General features: G+C 39.6%; 2 protein-coding genes across 2 annotated transcripts; one reads left to right on the top strand and one right to left on the bottom strand.

Moving 5' to 3' along the window:
* The first annotated feature begins 121 nt into the window (after positions 1-121).
* Positions 122-14,100, top strand: LOC117949905 (uncharacterized protein C1orf146 homolog). Its single transcript, XM_034880494.1, has 7 exons — positions 122-347; positions 556-649; positions 1,417-1,588; positions 1,739-1,817; positions 1,925-2,518; positions 10,454-10,457; positions 14,091-14,100. Exons 1-5 carry the CDS (start codon positions 282-284, stop codon positions 2,030-2,032), a joined length of 519 nt encoding a protein of 172 aa, XP_034736385.1. The 5' UTR covers positions 122-281; the 3' UTR covers positions 2,033-2,518; positions 10,454-10,457; positions 14,091-14,100.
* Positions 2,060-11,046, bottom strand: LOC117949903 (glomulin-like). Its single transcript, XM_034880491.1, has 18 exons — positions 10,808-11,046; positions 9,547-9,672; positions 8,567-8,677; positions 8,382-8,490; positions 7,382-7,631; positions 5,506-5,596; positions 5,232-5,398; positions 5,076-5,129; positions 4,954-4,984; positions 4,759-4,848; positions 4,499-4,540; positions 4,316-4,389; positions 3,665-3,749; positions 3,388-3,497; positions 2,820-2,883; positions 2,589-2,724; positions 2,405-2,499; positions 2,060-2,319 (listed from the first exon to the last, which is right to left on the bottom strand). The coding sequence occupies exons 1-18, from the start codon at positions 10,847-10,849 to the stop codon at positions 2,224-2,226; spliced, it is 1,773 nt and encodes a 590-aa protein (XP_034736382.1). The 5' UTR covers positions 10,850-11,046; the 3' UTR covers positions 2,060-2,223.
* Positions 14,101-19,876: the final 5,776 nt, after the last annotated feature.

The following is a 19,876-nucleotide window of genomic DNA, read 5'->3' on the forward strand; positions in this document are numbered from 1 at the left end:
TCATACAAAAAAAAAACACTAATAGCTACTGTAAATGAGCAAAATTAGTTACACCTATGTGTCCACAACAACAACAAATTATATTAGTCGAACATACTTGCCTGATAAAAAAAAATACAAGGCGCATCCCTAGTTTAACTGTTAGCCACGAAAGAGTTTAGAAAGTTCAAGAAACAGAGGGGGCAGTCTCGTGCGAATGCACCGCGAGGACATTAACGGTAGTTTGAGGATGTAATTCTCTGAACTGCACTATTAATTTAACCTACAGCGAACAGTGGGTTATGGCAACAAACAAAGAAGAAACTCCTCAGTGGAAAACAACGATAATAATCAGCACGTCACTCCAGGTAACGTTAACGGTAGGATAACAACCATTTTGGATTTAGATGTCGGTTAAATGGAAAAAGAAAAAGATGGGTTTGCTAGCTTGCTATCTAGCTAGCTTGACGCAATTCAGTCAGAAACAGTTGGTGACATAATACTGATCAAAACTTGTCTGTCTTTTCCCGAATTGAGAAGCTAAGTTAATTGAATTGTCTTTATTTGTTTTACCAGAGCCATGACACAATCAGGATGATTAGTGCGCAGCAGCACCGAATCCGATTTTCAGACAGTGTTGAGTCGGGAGCCTTTATTTTCCCTCTGTCAGGTAAAGCTGCTGCCGTTTCTGTTGTTAGATAATCCCATTATCTCCCATTAGCTCTAACACCGCATAGAGCCCTCTTGGAATAACCTAGCCTTACATGTTTACACCAGTAGCCTACAATATGAATTTTGCACAAAAAACAGTAGTATTGCTGCTTTTGGATCCTCAGAACTTAAAAACACAGATCACAAATATTCTTTATAAACTGCAAAGTAAAATTAACAAAAAAGTAAGTTATTCAATGGAGACGCCATATGGCGCTCTGCCGCCATCTGCTGACAACTTTATACAGCATACTAAAACTCAAGTCACAGCCACAGAACAACGAGGACTACCCTTGGGATGTAGGTGAGCCTTTGTGGACAGTTGAGTGTATGAATGTGGATTTCAGGCCTGTATAGAGGCTGATGTGGCTCAGTGGTAGAGCGGTTGCCTGCCAATCGGAAGGTTGGCCCTGCAGTCCCATGTCGAAGTGTGCTTGGGCAAGACACTGAACCCTGAGTTGCCCCTGATGTGCACGTGTGTGAGTGTTTATCAGATGAGCAGGTGGCACCTTGTATGGCAGCCTTGGCCACAGTGTATGAATTTGTGTGAATGGTGAATGTTTCCTGCACTATTTTAAAAGCGCTTTTAGTAGTCGTAAGTCTAGTAAAGCGCTATATGAATACAGCACATTTACATATAGCGTCCTGTCAGCAGATGTCTGTGAAGCACCATTCTCTGATGCATTTTTGTGTTGAGTTTATTTTTAACATTTCCAACTTGCCCAGGTACGGCATTTCTTTTGGTTGACCCTCAAGATCTCCTGGAGCATTTTGAGGAATCTGGACTCATTCATAGGATAAAGACATTTGTGCAAGTACACCGGAACAGCTTTCTACTTCTATATGCCCCCTTTAATGGGAAAAAGGAACTGGAAATCTTGTCGGCAATTCAACTGAGGTAGATACATAGCTGTGTTAGTGCCTGTTTCAGTCACTTTCCCAAGTTGTTACCCGGAGGGGTGCTACCCAACTTGGTCTACTTGACTGACAATGGTTACAAAGGCATTGTGATTCTAAGATTTAAATTATTTGTCTTTTTCTCTTTCAGATTCTTTGGCACCAATCTCAGGACTCTGCCTGTGCGAAACAATGCAGAGATTGTCAAAGGAATGATGACAATTGCCAAGGTAAAGATAGAGGCTGTGCACACAAGTTATTTGGTCATTATAGAAAATAAATTACATGGTGTTTCCTTGTAACACTTTGAACTAAGCACAGGCTCATTTGTCTGCAGGCCACCAGTAAGCCCCATGTAGACAGTATCCGTGACCGGATGTCTCTGGCTCGGGCTCACATCATTGAAAGCAGTCCTGTGTGGGAGATGCTTAGAGACATTCTATAAAGCTCAGCATATGATCCAGCATGTCTTCACACACTTGTGTTGTTTTATTCGATGCTAACAGTACAAGCTTTACATTTGTTTACAATAACTTTGGCATAGAGAATAAAAGAATTGTAATCAATGCATGTTTCTGTATGAGCCAATCAGAGCAAATAAAGTAAAAATGTTTATAAAAATAACCCAGAAGTGATTTAGTTTGGGATCTTCAGCTTTTCCTCTGTGATCTCTTCGATACGGACTATAACACTCTCCATCAGGTCAAATGTCACCAAAGCACTCTGCAACACCTGTGACACAAGAGAATAGTCAGCTTGCTGGTCTTACATAGGCCAAAATCTAAATGATAGTTAATAGGAAAGAACGTTTCTGTACCTGGTGCTGGACCTGTGGGGACATATTGGACACTTTCTCATGTGGCACTGTAATGCTTTTTCCTAACCTGGTGGATCTGGCAGCATCTCTAGCTTCTGTGGAGGATAATAAAGAGTTTGTCCCGCCGCTTGAACAAGGTTATTTCAATGGCCTTTTGTTACATAGAGTAGGAGCTAATGCCTACCTTTTGCTTTTAGCTTTTGAGCCTCCCTCAGTGCCTTCAGTTCAGCGGAATAATATCCTCTTGAAATGCTGATACACACGCGGAGCATTTTTAGATATTCATCTTTGAGCTTGCACAGCTCTTCCCACACACCTGTCTGAAGGTAGGAGGAGTAAAGGGTCATCATTGTTTGTGCATTAATCAGGCTGTTTGGCAGAAGAGCACTGACTGCAATGAATTAGACGGACTTACAGTTCTCCTTAGTTCTCTGTCTCTAATAAAGAGGTAGCGAAGAAGATTTAGATTCTCCATTATCCTGGATCAACAAAGACATTGCATTGCTTAATGGCTTAATCTGGAAAAAGTGTCCCAGTTCTCACAATTACAGACATTTTGTCTTTGAATCTCTGTAGGAGAGTGGAATTGTAAGAAGGCTGTGATTGGTTTGAAAAAGAAGACCGGGCACAGACGTCTGTAACTTAATCAGATCTAAAGTTAATCGTGTCATGTAGAATCAACATTTATTTAGCTTAATTTATTTTTGGTTTTCCCTTTATCTTACGTTGGTCAAAACATCGTAGATACATTGCCTAAGCTTGCATCTCTTGTATATATGTGGTTTGTTACAATCAAATAAAGGCAAAAACTTTGGATTTTGGTGACTGACACTGAGGGACCACTGGGGAAGTTTGTGGCATGCTTTGGCAAAGACTATATCTATGTATCTGTAGTAATTGGAATATGTAGAAAGGGTAGACTCATAAGAAAATAATTGAGCAGGCCTGCCTGTAAACACTAAACCGTTGTTCATGTTACTTACCTATCCATACTGTTCAGCAAATCTGTCTCAGCACCTTGTGGCAAATACAACACCAGTTCCAACAAGGAGAGAAACTCCTCCCCAAGGAACCACTCATTGGCATTACCCGGCTGGAGGAGAGTTAACATAGATTAAACGTCTTGAAATAAAATCACCAGCTCAAAAACCATCTAAGCATTCAAGACCAAGGTCAAATATGTAGGCAGGATCTTCTAAATTCTTCTAAAACATAGAAATATGACGTCCGTAAGTCCAAGTCTATTATGTTTTAACTCACCTTCAGAGAAAATTCAACTTGATTCCTGATGTTTTTTATGATGTAACTCTCTACTCCTGCATGGTTGCTGGTTTTAAACATGCACCTGCAACAGAAAATATGACTTCTGTTAATAGACTTTAGATCAGTACAGGATAATACTAAAAGAATATAAAAAAGAAATTTTCAAAAGAAAATATATTTATATTTGTCAAATGGAGTTGTATAAACATATGTAACGGTTTAACACTAGAGCACATTAACTGTAAAATATTGAGAAATAGGGAAATGTATGGATTGGAGCACAAATATAAAATATTCAGAAAATGTGAGTATTTAGTATGAATTACATAAACATCAACATATGGTAGATGCTAAATAACTTTGACATTGCAATAAAATCATCTGTGAAAGTAAAGCAAATATACAGGTAAGCATGTCCACAATATGCATTGTATTCACACGGTATCGACCAGAGATCATGCAGCCCAACACGTTTATAAAAGCATTTACAGTACTTTATGTATTTGTGCTGTTGACACACATTCAATTCAATTCAATTTTATTTATAGTAGACACTATACACTTTACAGATAGAGTAGGTCTAGAACACATTCCAGAAACACATGAACATTTTGTTTGGTGTTTCCTTACTTCTCTGATGATTCTCACCTGAAGAACTTGTGCTTGGCTTCAGCATCTAATTTATTGATAAATAGCTGTAAAACCTGTAGTCCTGATTTTCTCTGGCAAAGCAGAGTCAAAAAAGTGTCAAAAAGGTTAACAAATTGATGAGTTTCAGAATAGCACAGATGTAGAATACATTCCTCTCATCAAGAATAATTGTATACTAACCAAATGCTGCATTGGGCAGTCAGTAAGAAGGTGCCTTAGGTTCTGTGGATTTCAGCACATCACAAGTCACTGATTGGTCAAAATAACTTCCTGATATATCCTTCATTTGAATTAACCAGATCTACAGATCAGCATGCAATGGTCTACAGTGCTCACTAATAATTGCTCAGTGATTCAGTTGTACTAATATATATACAGTACCTTGTAGATAAATTGCTCATTTTGTGTGAAAACTGAGGCTGGTGGCATGCTTCTATTACCTGTGGTACACTATAGAAGCTCCTCAGTTCCAGTAGACTCACTGGAAGGCTGTTGTCCTGCACACTCTCCAAGCTTTTTGCATACAGTGCCTTATTGAAAATAGACAATTATGACAAAGAAAAATGAGCTCAGTTTTCTGCTTTCATGTCTGATCACATCTCTAAGACTTTTTCTACATGTTGGTGGGGGCTTACCAGTCCTTTGAGCAGGTATGATTCATTTTTGCTGTCAAAGAAACAACATTACAGATTACACTAAGAACTCAATAACTTTAAAAGGAGAAATACATTCAGTTCATATTGTACCAACAGCATACCTACTGAGAAGTTGATTGATGTATTCCATGTTGCACTGAAGAACAAATACAGGACTGGAACAGCAGAAAACAGTACAACATAAGTTGTTTGTCTTATGACAGTACAGATGAGCACTGTGTTATGGTGAATGTGCATTATCATTTTCAGTATTTAACCTGAATACTGCAGGAAAGCTGTCGTTGGTGATGAGCTGAACAAACAGTAGATAAGCCAGACAAGCTCTCGACTCCGTGGACTGACTGTTGTCTGTCTGGGTGCTTTTCTTCAGAGTGCTGAAGAACAGGAGCTCTGACAGAGACTCTTGGATTGCAGGTAGTGTGACCTGTAGTGATGCAAAGTGAATTGGACAGTTTTAATTAACAAAATCATATTAAACCACCCTCCATGTTAGACTGCTTTCCCATTGATAGAAACAAAAGAAAAACTGACCATTATCTCTGTTGCAAAGAACCACAGTGATGATTTTTTATCCCGGTTCAGTTCAGCCTCGAGTAAGGGCTCCCTCAAGCTCCTCATGCAGCTGCACATAAGTAAAGCCTTATACAGAAGCCTTTCACTATCGTTTTAACTGTGCTTCTACTCCACGATTCCTATTTTAACTTCATACTAAAATGAAAAGTGATGTTCAGGTTTTTTTTAGCGTTCATCAAGAAGAAAAACTGCACTTAGATAAAAAGAAACAGTGATTGACACATATGTAAATAATAAAGATACAGTGAGGAAAATAAGTATTTGATCACCCTGCTATTTTGCAAGTTCTCCCACTTAGAAATCATGGAGGGGTCTGAAATTGTAATCGTAGGTATGCACCTACCACTGTGAGAGACAAAATCTATAAAAACAAATCCAGAAAGCACAATGTATGAATTTTTGAAGTATTTATTTGTATGATACCGCTGCAAATAAGTATTTGAACACCTGTCTATCAGATACAATTCTGACCCTCAAAGACCTGTTAGTCTGCCATCAAAATGTCCACCTCCACTCCATTTATTATCCTAAATTAGATGCACCTGTTTGGTTGTTAGCTGCATAAAGACACCTGTCCAGCCTATACAATCAGTAAGAATCCAAATACTAACATGGCCAAGAAAGGTGAGAAATCTGCCCAGAACTACACAGGAGGAGCTGGTCAAGGACCTGAAAAGAGCTGGGACCGCCGTTTCCAAGGTTACTGTTGGTAATACACTAAGACGTCTTTGTTTGAAATCATGCATGGCACTGAAGGTTCGCTGACGCTGACGTCAAGAGAACAGGCCACTCTTGGGGACAACTGGAGAAAATCGCTCAGGACCGAAGTGCCTGGAGAACCCTTGTCGGCGGCTTATGCCCCAGGAGGGGTAGTAGGCGTAAGTAAGTAAGTAAGTTCTGAAGGTTCCCCTCCTTGAACCAGCACTTGTCAAGGCCCGTCTAAAGTTTGCCAATGACCATTTGAATAATCCAGAGGAGTCATGGGAGAAAGTCATGTGGTCAGATGAGACCAAAATAGAATTTTTTGGTCATAATTCCACTAACCAAGAACACCATCCCTACTGTGAAGCATGGGGGGGTAGCATCATGCTTTGGGGGTGTTTTTCTGCACATGGGACAGGACGACTGCACTGTATTTGGAGAGGATGACCGGGGCCATGTATTGCAAGATTTTGGGGAACAACCTCCTTCCCTCAGTTAGAGCATTGAAGATGGGTCGAGGCTGGGTCTTCCAACATGACAATGACCCGAAGCACACAGCCAGGATAACCAAGGAGTGGCTCTGAAGAAGCATATTAAGGTTCTGGCGTGGCCTAGCCAGTCTCCAGACCAAAACCCAATAGAGAATCTTGTGAGGGAGCTCAAACTCTTTATTTCTCAGCGACAGCCCAGAAACCTGACTGATCTAGAGAAGATCTGTGTGGAGGAGTGGGCCAAAATCCCTTCTGCAGTGTGTCAAACCTGGTGAAAAAGTATAGGAAACATTTGACCTCTGAAATTGCAAACAAAGGCTACTGTACCAAATATTAACATTGATTTTCTCTGTTCAAATACTTATTTGCAGCTGTATCATAGAAATAAATAGGTAAAAAAATCATATATTGTGATTTCTGGATATTTTTTTTTTAGATTATGTCTCTCACAGTGGACATGCACCTACGATGACAATTTCAGACCCCTCCATGATTTCTAAGTGGGAGAACTTGCAGGGTGTTCAAATACTTATTTTCCTCACTGTAAAAGAACAAAGAAAAACTACAAACGAGCGAAAAATCTTAAATAATTTGATAACATCCCATCACATGGCCCCAGCAAAACAAAAAGAAACACCTACAACTTGAGAAGCTCAGTCCTTAGCTCCTCATCCTCAGACGTGGCATTGCAGTTTTCATTTTTCCTCTTCACCTCCTCGATGAATGGCTTCATAGACACAGCCAAGGCGTTGTAGCAGCGACACAGACCATACTCATCAGCTTCCTCCTGCTGCTGGGTATAAGGCACAGGCAGCCTGGACAACTGCTTTTGCAGGGCGGTCAGAGCCAAGCCCACGCAGGCTGCTTTGTTGTCGTCCAGCTGAAGCAACACTTTTCAAGACACAAGGTTGATGTTAGCATAAATGTACAACAGAGGGAGCCAAATCCCCTTTTTATTAAACCATCATGGAACTACAGTATCTAGCGATAGTAAAACCTACACTAAGTTGTCAGTTTATTGGCTAAAAAGCCAAATATAATGCAGTCTACTACAACAGTCCATAGTAGATCATCCCTTCTTGAAGGACACAATGTTAATATTTTTGTGGAAAGTTGTTGATTTTACTTAATTGTCATTTTGGAAGCTGCAGTTTGTGTTGAATTTTAATGCATTAAACTGGCAGGTGTTATTATTTCTTCCACTCCATGTATATCAATGATGGTATCTGAATAACAGAAACCACTCTCCTCTACCTAATAAACTAGCAACTGAGTATGACAACTAGCACCTCCATTGAGCTGCATGATTGATAATGTTCCCAGACATGTTTGTTGCGCATATATTGTAGAAAGGTGGAAGACGTTTACAAGTAAAATCAATTGCTTTACACAAGTTGCTATAAGCGTGCATACAGAATGTCTCTTTGTCTTTAGGAATTACAAGTGTGATACTAAATTGCATGAATGTCATTTACACCTCACCCAGATAAGTTAGGTAATATAATTATTGGTATAATGCCTAATATCGTGAAGCATTAGGCTTAACCCCTTACATACATTTTGCAAGAGTTTCAAGTGTCAGAGAAAGTGTTACTTTTGGTGCTGTATTCCTGTGCGGGTTTAGGATGTGTAAAAAAGCACCTGTTTGAAGATGTGGAACAATGGTTAAGATGGTCTCAGAAATGGCCCCTGGATCAATGTCTTCAATCAGTTCAAGCAAGCTGGGCAAGAGTTTATTTGGGCTGCAAGTCTAAACAACAGAACAGACATTAAACCTAATGAATAAGAAGCATGTCTTATTGTATAGATGAATTGTTTGTACCTACCCTGGTAAGATGTGTGATGGCAGCCTGGCAGTGATCAAGACTCTTCTCTTTTTGAACTACTTCGTTTACAAGAGGTGCCATTAAAACCCAACCCATAGACTTCACAATCTCCTAGGTGCAAGAGAAAACAGTCATACATATTAGCTATTTGGGTAATTTTGGGTTGTACTTTAATTTCCCAATAATTTCCAAAAGGTTGCCTGGAAAGAATTATGTAATTTGGTACAATCCAAAGTGAATATTCATTCATCACACATTTATTATTGAGAACTTAATATTCCATTTTTTTTATACATTATTGCATGTTTAGCTGAACTGGTCAATCATCAATTTGAAATGTAGTGAACACTGTCTATTTTTGTTTCTACAGTTTAAGAGGCTCCAATGCCACACTGAAGAGAACCGTACTGTAGAATACTGTACATATTACATAATGGACATTAAGTGTTTATTGGTAGATGCTCTGGCTTTAAAAAAAAGTATCTCCCTGCATAACCAAGTCTTATTCTCGATCACCACATCCAATGCCAGGAATTGCTCATTTGATAATCAATCATTTGAACCCCCTGAGATTGTTTTGGTCTCAGAAAGAGGAAGAAGTAAGAAATGACACATGCTAGGGCACTTAGAGGAGGGCAGTGTTTTTTTGAAGAGGGTTATCATTGGAGCGAGAAATCTAACTGAATATCTGCTTGTTTACTCCCAGCACCTCCAGGTCAAGAGGCCAGCAGGCACAGAGTAGTGGCTGCCTGCATGTCGATGTTTGGCACAGGCTGGTAGCAGGGAGGTGGCTGCTGCTGTTCGCTTCAGTAGCTGCTGTAGCTGTCTGCTCAGGAGGTTGCGTATGTTAGTGCTGTATGACAGATTAACACTGAGTGGCTTTGTCCCTTGATAGGTGTTGGCTGTGACTAGTGTAAGTCAGGATAGAGGATAGAGCAGATCTGTCTTTGTCAGTTTTGTTGGTGGCAGAGGAGAAGTACCTGGTTTTTCTCATCCTGAAGAAATTTCAGTAGTTGTGCACTGTCAACCTCGGTGAGACAGGCAGATCCAAAATCCTTAAACTGCTGGTAGTCCTCTGGCTTCAAATCTTCTTCTGGAGTATTTTGCTAAATACGTGTTAAAGGCAGAACACCTGTTAGTGATCCCCATATGTCAGCAGATTTTTATTCTCAGCATAAACCATAAGAAACAAATATTGATTCAGTCATTGAAGCCTATAATTAAGACTTAACTGAGGGAGACCCTCAGTTTAAATGCTGAGCAGTAACAAATATACATCAAACAAACACTAAGAAAACCAGTTAATAGAATTCAATCATACACAACAAACATCAGTTAAAACAGATACCCTTACAGGCCATAGTGTAAGTTCTTAAATAAAATCCTAAAGTGTCCAAGCCATGAGAAAATAATTAGTTTTAGATCATGTTGCAAGAGTTTCCATGAGTTAGCTGCAGTCTGTGCAAGTTCAGTCCTAGCACGTGGTACTTGAGAACCTGTGGTGGCAGTAGGTCAGTCTGTGGGGAATTGGGTTCTGAACCACAGGGTCTCAGGTTCAAGTCACTGTACAGAGTGTTGACTGGTAGCTGGAGAGGTTCCAGTTGATGTCCTGGGCCCCGCAAAGGTGCTCTTGATCAATGCACCGAACCCACCTGACTGCTCTCCATTTGTGTATGTAAGGGACCTGAGCATGTTTGTGCATTTTAGGTCTGTGTGTAGTGGGTTCTAACAAAAGAGTGAAAAACATTGTAATATTCCCCCTGGGATCAATAAAGTATTCATTATTATTATGATTATGATTAACCTATTATTTAAGAACCAGCCAGTCACTAATTATAACATCTCTCAGTCAGAGAAGACCAACCAACATTATCACAGAGGATATAGTGGTGTGTACTGTATTATCGCTGGAAATAAACCTCAGGGCTGACTAAGCGGTAAACCCAATCTAATGGCTTAAGTGTGAAGGCCGCAGCGTGTTTGGAAATATAATATATGGTATTTGTTATTATTTAGTAATTTTAATTGAATTCCTGAATTTTACATCACGTTAGGATGGCACGAGTTACAATGCAGACCAAGCTACCAGTATTTAGTATATTTGAAAGTTTCTTAAAAGTGCACACTTCAAAAGTTCCCTTCACTTGAAGATCACACCCCACAACGTAATTGTGATAAATGATAACGAATATGATTGCCTCTCCTAAACTGTATTACAGTGGTAGAATATTGTTGACTTACCCATCTCTGGATTATGTCATTCACCTGATCTTCATTCATCATCAGTGCCTCCTCAGCCCTCAAAGGCAATCCTATTATCAGTATGTCTTTCAGTGCTCCACAATAGACACTGTTGCAGCTATAACAAGCAGTATCAAAATGATGATGTGTAGCTCTCAGTGTCTCGAGGGAGAGAGAGAGAGAGAGATTCAGTCTGTCACAAACCCCAACATAAACCTCTTATCTCTCTTTGTGCTTGACGTGTAATAGGATTAAACCAGAGCACTCCTGTGTGGTCACAGAACACATGCAACTGTATGGAAGGAGCGAGACAAAAACTACTTTGAGTTCTGTAAAATTAAATGAAAATTACAGAGAGGTGGTTACGCTTTGAATCAACCACAAATATATCACACCAGGGAGCCCTGTAAATAGTTTTGGATTCTTATTACAAGTCTACTGAATGTGTCTGTGCTCATCAAGCACGCTCTGTTACCCACGTACACACTTACTGAAATATTTGCCTAATTTTCTGCACTGTAGGAGGGGATATGCCCTTAAACATTGTATGTGATACAATGGAAATAGCAATTTGTGTGCATTTGATAATACAGTAACATTTTTGAAAATGGTGAAAAGATTTTTTTTCTAAATAATTTTGCTGAAAGTTCGTTTTAAGGTCCCCGCTACCCTGTAACAGCAGTGCTTTCAAACCTTTTTAGGCTGAGGTCCACAGCTCGGCCAGATGAACTCACGTACCCCCTTTATTATTTCACAATTTGTGTTCCAAAAATATAATTCATCATATAAAAGAGTATTGTTAGGTTTTTCATACAATCAAAAATGTCATTATTAAGGTTGGTTTATTCAGCAATCATACTACTACTATACTGACACTACTACTTAAGAGTGAAGCTGAATGTTTTAACCATATATTGTATCCACTAACGTTACTTTTAGCTATTTACTTCTACCATTTATTCATTTAGCTACCTGTTTAAACTTCTGTGCCTGCTTGCTGACTACATAACGGCAACATGTAGTGTTCAGGTGTTCTAGACTTAATGTTAATATGTGGATATATTCTTTTTATTGAATCATAATTTCAAAATTTTCAAATTACAATAGTCGGCTACCGGGGGTACACGTACCACTGGTTGGGAATCACTGCTGGAAAACAGTCTTATATCACAATGAGCCTATCTTATTTCCTTAAAGGAAAACGTGTTTTCTTTTCTTCTTTGTTTTTTTGTCTTTGGGAGTTCATCACTCAAACATCAAGACAGGTTCCTGCACAGATAATAGACTGGCATCGTAGGTTACATCACAACGGCATGATAAGGTCAACAAAGATGCAATTTATGATTTGTAGTTATTGCAAAAAACGACTGCTAGCTTTCTCTAAATTTGATTCAATGATAGATGAAACATTTGGCACTGGTCTGAGTCTCATTGTGATTTGACAGTATATTAGAGAAATAAATCCACCTGACGAATGTTGACTATACCTCCTAATTAAATGAAGGAGCCTTTTGTAGGAGAAGCACAAGGATCAGGAATGCCTTTCCATGATTGCTTAATATTGCTCCTCTCTGTAAACACAAAGGATTCAAAGGCTTGGATAACCCCCCCTACGTTTGCACATATAATAGAATACAATATAATAGAAGTACAATCACTGACTTCCTGCTCCTGCCAGAGAGCTCAACTAAAGGAGCAGCTCAAGTCCTGATTTACAATGAATAGAGACAGAAGCGTGTTTGAACGGTGGGATTTAGCCAACATCTGCTGCTCAGGTTTGCTCTCTGTATTGCTGTGTGGTGAAAGCCTTAGACAAAAGCCACAAAGCAAACACAGTACACACTGCTGTTCACTCTGTGTTTGTCCCTGATTTTGTCATTCTTAATTGCTGGCTGATGAAATATTTTTTTGTCAGTGGATCCTGGGTGCAGGAAGTAAAGTAACCTACATAACATCTAGGATCAGTATGTGTTCAATTGAATCCTTTTGGAATTGGAATTTGGAATTATTTTAATGAAAGTCATACAATTTTGCTCATTGAACTTGGTGAACAAACTCTGTCTGCTGAGAAAGACTTTTGAAAGCTCCAGCTTTTCAAATGCTTAAATTAATTATGATTTTCAATTATTATTATTTTTTTACTTTGAAAGCAACCATGTGTCAAGACGACCGTCGGTTTTGGCTTTTATCTAAATGACTGTTGCTTCCTAAAATTAATCAAAGTCATAACATTTTTGTCATCATGGGTACAAAATACTGTGGAAAAAAACTCCTAGTTCAGCTTTACATGAAAAATAACTGCTTAGTAAAGGTATTTGCTCCTTGATTTTCTGAACTTTATTTTTCAGTACAAAGAAACCCAAAGGCCCAGACAAGTAAAAGCAGTGTTCACTTTCCAACTCAGGAGGGCGCTGTTTGTCTGGATGGCCATATCTGTGAATCTATGGTTTCAACACCTTATGGGTACATGGGCAGGAGTAAAAGAAGGGTTCCTATTTTATACTTAGGTAAAAGTAGACAAATCACAATGTAAATATACTCACAGAACAGAAGAAATATTATCAAAATGTATTTAAAGCCCCAGAAAACATTGATATTCATGACTAAATAGTCATAGTGACCAAACCAGCCACCAACTATCATCAGATTCCTATTCAGATGTTGCTAACTTCTGATTGGCACACGGACGTACGTTTGTAATACCCTTGCATGTACTGTACATACAAACGTAAAATGATTGCTGTGTTTGAAATATCCATATTATTGGATTTTGTTGCACACAAACTGTTGGCTTGGCTAAAAAAATGTTTAGTTTTGGTTTGATAATTAAATGACGTACAACAGTGGCTAGTGGCTATTGATGCATGTTGCAACCTGTATCGTTGTGTCAGGAGCTAAAATGTTCGAGTGTGTTCCCTCTGACCCAAAGTCTGCTGCTTTACACATACAGTTTATTTTAGAGTAGCAAGAACATTTATATTTAGAAGTCCTGAATAAAGTATCCATTTCCATGACTGAATATTCTGATTAATCTTCAGTTCAGGTGAAGATACTGCATGGCAGTCTGTGTGGCTGTCTAGGCTTGTGGAGAGCAGTCGGCAGTTTCAGAGGCCTACATGTATCTCAGGTCACTGATATCACATTTTCATTTATATTTCATTTTCTGAACTCCAAAACACAGTAACAAGGTCCGTAGAAGATGGCATTGTATACATGTAGTCTCAGCTCTACTGTAGTAGATGAGTTTAAGTTTTATTCAAATGTACTCTCCAAAGAAAGAAAGTTACAGTATGTGTTTTTGTGAATTTATAGCTTCAGGTTTATTACATGTTGATATGTCCTGATAGAACACAAGGTAGAGTAGCATTAGTTTGTTCTTTTATTGAATGAAAAAAACAGGAATGAATAAGATTGACTGTATCATTTCAGCCTTGTAGCAGATAGCGCAGTATTTATTTATGGAGCAGTCTAGTATACAAACAAGCAGCAATCCTAGGAGAGCAAGATAAAGCCTCTCCATTTTCCCTTTCCAGCCCATATTTCCATGGTGACCTCTTAGAGAGCAAGAGGTTCTAAGTGAACTATTTATCCAGTCGGCTTCCCCCGGAGGCCTCCGCAGACTGCTCCAAGCTCTCGTGTCTGCCCAAAACCTCCCCAGGCCCCGCTGTGCTTGTCGAGGAAAAACTGCCATGTTTAGGGCCTCTCCCACGGGTCCTGCTTCAGCTTCACTGCTGCTTTCTGAGCCGGTAAGGTGAATTTGATTTTAAGATATTTTTTTCCGTATAGTCCAGATTTGCTTTGCGATTGCTGCTTTCCAATTTGATCTAAAGGATATCAAATGCATAAAAATGTTTTACAGTCTGAATTTAAACTCAGTTTCAGTACTACTTACACCCCCTTATTTAGCTATACTCCTTTCACCATGTTACAGCACCCACTTGTTTAGGTTGTGGGGCTTACGGTAATCATATGTCAAAATATTTACACCAAAAAGTATGAAACCACTTTTCATCATGCAGTGTATCTACTCTCTGGTACATGTGGGGCTAAACAATGATTTACAGATTTGTATAGTGACAAACACAAACCTGATTATTTTAGGGGGACACAACTGAAAAAGGTTGAGAACAACTGTACTAAGTAATAATGTTTCTCCTTGAGTTGTATTGAGTTTAAGTGTGAAGCAATGATTGAAAATACCTAGTACTATGCTTACATTATGTACAGTACTTGAATGGGCGTATTTTATATCCCCGCTGTCTAGAGGCATTCATTTCTCTCATTTCATTTCATTTTTCATTTTCCTGCAGATCCTTGCCTGATGTCCACACATCTGCTGTTTTAGTATCGTACTGTACGTTCTGGATTTATTTCCTTGTTGTATAACAAGTTATTGTCTGATCTGTTGATCAGGAAATTTTACATTGTCTACTTATCCTTCGTACTGTATGACCTGTTTTCATGGATGAGTAGATTTGGTAGTAAGTGTGTGCTTATGCTCCGTTCAAGCAGAAGTTAAGAATGTGATGCATATAGTCGTTATAGTTGTGACACTGATGAAAGCCGGATGACTGTATTTTGTCTTCTTCTTGTGCGAATAAGGGGACTTGCTGCAAACCTCTCCAGACAATCTCAAAAGCTCAGCAGATTAAACTGAAACTATATGCATGGATAGATACCACTAGTGAGGCTGAGGTCAATTTACATGAGGCATTTGTCTTCTTTTTCTTCTTCTCTCACCGATGGTGCTAGAAGTCTACAAGTAGAATATGTTTTTTTATATTTAGGGGGAAAAAGATACCCCAGTCAACTGAAAGCTAATGGAGATGGTCTCACGAGGGAAGTCTTGACCTTGGCCCCTTTTTGTAAAAGCTTTGCCTCTGTAATAAACAATTGCAGGGAGGGGCTGTGCGGGTGCAGTCTGAGTGTGCAAACGTGTTTAGAGAACACTTGTTTGTGCTCAGGAAAAGGCTGTTGCATAATGTAGTCTAGTCTTTTTCACATCTTTCAACATGGCGCAAAGCTGCTTCATCTGCCAGTGTACTATGAGGTGAAAGCTCCCTAGGTGAGACAAAGGCCCAGGCCAGCCGCCTCAGTATTTCCTGAGCTGCAGCCTCTGTCTGGCAGCGAGCACCGCTGGGGGATCATCAAATCCATACTGCCTGGACCACGCAGACTTCACCACCGCCTGCTTAACCTTTTGTAAATCGGCATTTTGATGACAATTCCCAGTGTCGAGTTGTTCCCAATCAATACACACAGAGCGGACGCCTTAATAGACACAGATAACTGCTGGTTGCTTGCTGTTTCTCTGGGCTGTGGAGACTGACACCCTGTCTAACTCTGATCAATAAGTGGCGCGCGCGGTGCACAAGCTCAGCCCTGCCCACTTTGCTATCACACACGGGGCTTTGTTTGCCCCGGTAGCGGGGTAAAACTGCCCAGCATCTCCCCAAGGTGGACGAATCGGAGATGTTACATGTGAACTGGCTGTCAAAACGATTTTGTCATCTCCCCTTCTCTCCGGTGTTTAAAGATGCTGACACACTGTGTTTGGGGTACCAATGTCTTGTTTGGAAGTGATGGAGGCTTTTAGCCTCTTTTTTTTAAACTCCCTTTATCCGTTTAAGTGTTCACTCAAGTGATAGCATTTCTATTTCACCTGCCACAGATGTCTCCTGGCACATTCTGCCCACTCACCGCTTCCTGTCAGGTCATCTGATCCAGGACCCTGCTTTGAATTTACACTCTTTGCAACTTCATGTGGAATCTTTTCTTCAACTACTAGTTATGAAATGGGTTTTTTCTTCCAACAAATTAGTAATTTAACTTAAACTATTGGAATATCAATTTTGGTAAACACCTTTTAAAAAATTGCCCTGATGATTAAGCACATTTTTCGATGTAAGTAATCAGTAGTTCTTTTATATTTATTTCAGACGAAGTTAAGTCATTATTATCAGTGGGCAGACAATTCTGAGTAAAGATAAAACACTGAGTAAAGAAGGCCAGATCAGATTCAGCTTGGGATCATTAATTTTTCAGAGGATGCCAGAGGGAGAATGGGAGAGTCACTGACTGCACTGCTGGGATCCATTTCCTTTGACTGTGGCTTTGTCGTTTTGGATCAATCCTACTGAATGCAGACCTTTTGAAAAGTGGCTTGTCTCTAATGGAGTGATTGGCAACAATCTGGCAAGTGATAAATAGCTATTGAGATATTTGGTTAATGGTATTCTCTAAAAATATGTGGGCTAATGATTCAGTGAGAAAATAATCTTTAATTTATCAAGGAAATAGGGAATCACTTAAAGAATGTAGTTAACAACACCTTTTCTCCAACAGGATTTTTTAACATAGACATATTTATGGTAAGTACTTCCCCCCTTTCTAGCTTCACCTTCCCCAGCTATGGCCCAGTGTAGACCTCTGGGGCTGTGGAAGTACTTACCCTCCTACTCCTCTATGCTGTGATCCACAATGTCATTACTCTGCTTTGATCCTGCTGCAGTCTGACACATGACCACACAGACCCCTGAATGGCATTAGTGCAGGCTTCAGCAAACTCAACATCTGTGTCTCACAGCACTGCCACTGCTCAAATCATTCATTAAATCAAAACACAAAAAGTAACTTTACTTGAATGCCTCGACATAAATATTTGATCATGGCTGAGAATAAATCTTTGTCGTTTTGTACTCCTTCCTCTGGCTGCGGGCTGCTCTTATAGATCTTCCGCACCTCGCTCTCTCTTTGCTATTTGGATACAGGCACATGCTAGGCTTGGTCATTTGTGAAATGGATCTTATTAATTTTTTAGAAAGTTTCATAGCTGCAATCAGGCCTGGTTGAAGACTGTATCACAAAGTAACATGTGCTGCCATGCTCACTCACAAATCATATGCTGTTTGCAAGGATAATATAGACTGAAAGAGTTGTTGTGTGTTTATTTGATGGAGGAACTAAATATTCCTCTGTTATAACGGATCTTACTACTTCATTTACATTGTGGCTACACAACAGTGGGTTGTACCATAAATGGTTTGTTTATTTATGCATAGAGTACCTATAAAAGGATTTACTAAATTTAGAAGTGTTTATGTTTTATTAACACTGAATAAAAGTTGGTAATTGTGGCCTTTTCCCACTGATAAAAAGAAAAAGTACAAATACAAAATGCATGTGTCCATAAGTAATTACCTGTCCCGAGTCAGCATTAGATGCACCTTTGGCAGCAATTATAGCCTTGAGTCTGTGGTAGGTCTGCACATCTGGATACTGGATTTTTACAGCTGTCTTGGCTTCCCTAGTAATGCTTTAGGTGTGTCAAAATAAAGGGTGGGATAACTCATCAACCAAATAATCTAGATGTCTTCTCAGAGATTATTTTTTTTTACATTTGCTGGGTCTTTTTCTGTTGATCAGTGTCAGAAAAAGTCCCATGAAATTTACTTTGATTGAGTACTGTAAAAAAAGCAAATATTAAAACTTGCAAGTGCTGTTGCTTCTCTTATTTTACTGCACAATTAACAGTACAGATGATATTGTTGCAGTACCTAAATGTCATGCTAGGATTTAAGCATGGATCTCACAACTTAACATTCCACACGTCATTTTCCCAGTGATGTAAAAGCTTTTATGAGTGAACAAGAATATCAACTTAACACTAAAAGGCAACGAAGCTCTCTTTCTTGTCACTTGTGTTCAGAAGATTTCCTTTTCATGAGTTTCCTTTCCCCTGAAGAGAGAAGAATAATTTGTAATCAAGCCTTTTAGCTAGAGTGGATCCTTTTAGGATCCATTTGTTATTAGACATGACTTCAGATAAAAGATGCATCCAGGCCAACAATGCGAGAGCGTGGTTTTGGAGCAGAAGCAATGAAAGGATTGAACACAGGTTATTTTCGTACAGCTACAGAATATCAAAGGAAATGTGTAAAACCACCCAGAGAGCAGGGGACTGTGATACAGACACAAGTTCTAAGTGAGCGGCAGCAGAACAGCCTTTTTTGTTCTTGAGTGACAGCTCACATCCAAATTGTCTAGTGATATGTAATGCCAAATGAACCATGTAAACATGTCTTTAAATGAGCGGACAGCCTTACTAACCCCCCCTCTTTCAGAAAACCCTTGGGTCCCCATCCCAGCCAGCCCCCACACACCACCACCAGTCCCCAATGGACTCACGCTGTTCAGGGCCCCAGACCCTCAGAACAGAGCCCGGCTAATGGAAAGCTTTCAAGGCGGCTGGAGAAAAATGTTGGCTCTCATTTTGGCCTCCACCGTTTTCTGATGTGTTGATGGTGTGTGTGTGTGTGTGTGTGTGTGTACGTCTTTAGAATCACACACACAAGCACCAACACCTTGGGACACGCCATTTTAAACAGTGAAAACAACAACACTGTCCTCCCACACCCCCGCCACACACTCTTGCCTGCATGAATGTGTTATATTGTGTTGAGCTAAAAATATTATTAATAATCAAAATAGTAATAAGGATAAACTTAATTTAAAGAGAATGTTTATAATCAAAATGTTACAAAGTGCTTCACAACAAAAAGCCGAATAAGGACAACCACAACAATAAAATACCAAAGATAAATATGATATATTTGATAACAATTTAACATGTTTGGGGCGGCAGTAGCTCAGTGAGGACTTGGAACTGGAGGGTTGCTGGTTCAAGCCCAAGTACGGAATGTGAACTGGTAGCAGGAGGGGGCACCTCTCCTCCCCAGCACTGGCAAGGTGCCCTTGAGCAAGGCACCAAACCCCCAACTGCTCGAGGAGCTTGTCTACGGGCAGCCCCCTCGATCTGACATATCTTAGTTAATTGAGTGTATAGATCTTGTTTGTGCATGCGTGTGTATTTTGGGCCTATGAGTTAAAAGTCAGTTTAGATTAAAAAAATTGAATTTCCCTTTAAAGGGGAACTATGACGTCTTTTTTTACCTAAACTGAACAGCTTCGGAGTTATTGGAATGTTTATAGGACTTTTTTCGGATTGAATGGTGGTCGTCTCGCTCCCTCCTAGCGCCTGTTAGTGGAAAAACCACACCTGCAACTTTG

This window comes from Etheostoma cragini, chromosome 9, assembly GCF_013103735.1.
Source record: "Etheostoma cragini isolate CJK2018 chromosome 9, CSU_Ecrag_1.0, whole genome shotgun sequence".
Classification (NCBI taxonomy): Eukaryota; Metazoa; Chordata; class Actinopteri; order Perciformes; family Percidae; genus Etheostoma; species Etheostoma cragini.

Excerpts from the sequence above, each read along its gene's own strand:
- LOC117949905 (XM_034880494.1), top strand. The coding sequence starts at position 282 with ATGGCAACAAACAAAGAAGAAACTCCTCAGTGGAAAACAACGATAATA. Across the intron at positions 650-1,416 it reads CTTTATTTTCCCTCTGTCAG|GTACGGCATTTCTTTTGGTT; the intron begins GTAAAGCTGCTG and ends CAACTTGCCCAG. Across the intron at positions 1,818-1,924 it reads GAATGATGACAATTGCCAAG|GCCACCAGTAAGCCCCATGT; the intron begins GTAAAGATAGAG and ends ATTTGTCTGCAG.
- LOC117949903 (XM_034880491.1), bottom strand. The coding sequence starts at position 10,849 with ATGATGAATGAAGATCAGGTGAATGACATAATCCAGAGATGG. Across the intron at positions 3,750-4,315 it reads GCCAAGCACAAGTTCTTCAG|GTGCATGTTTAAAACCAGCA; the intron begins GTGAGAATCATC and ends TTTCTGTTGCAG. Across the intron at positions 2,725-2,819 it reads ACAGAGAACTAAGGAGAACT|ACAGGTGTGTGGGAAGAGCT; the intron begins GTAAGTCCGTCT and ends TCCTACCTTCAG.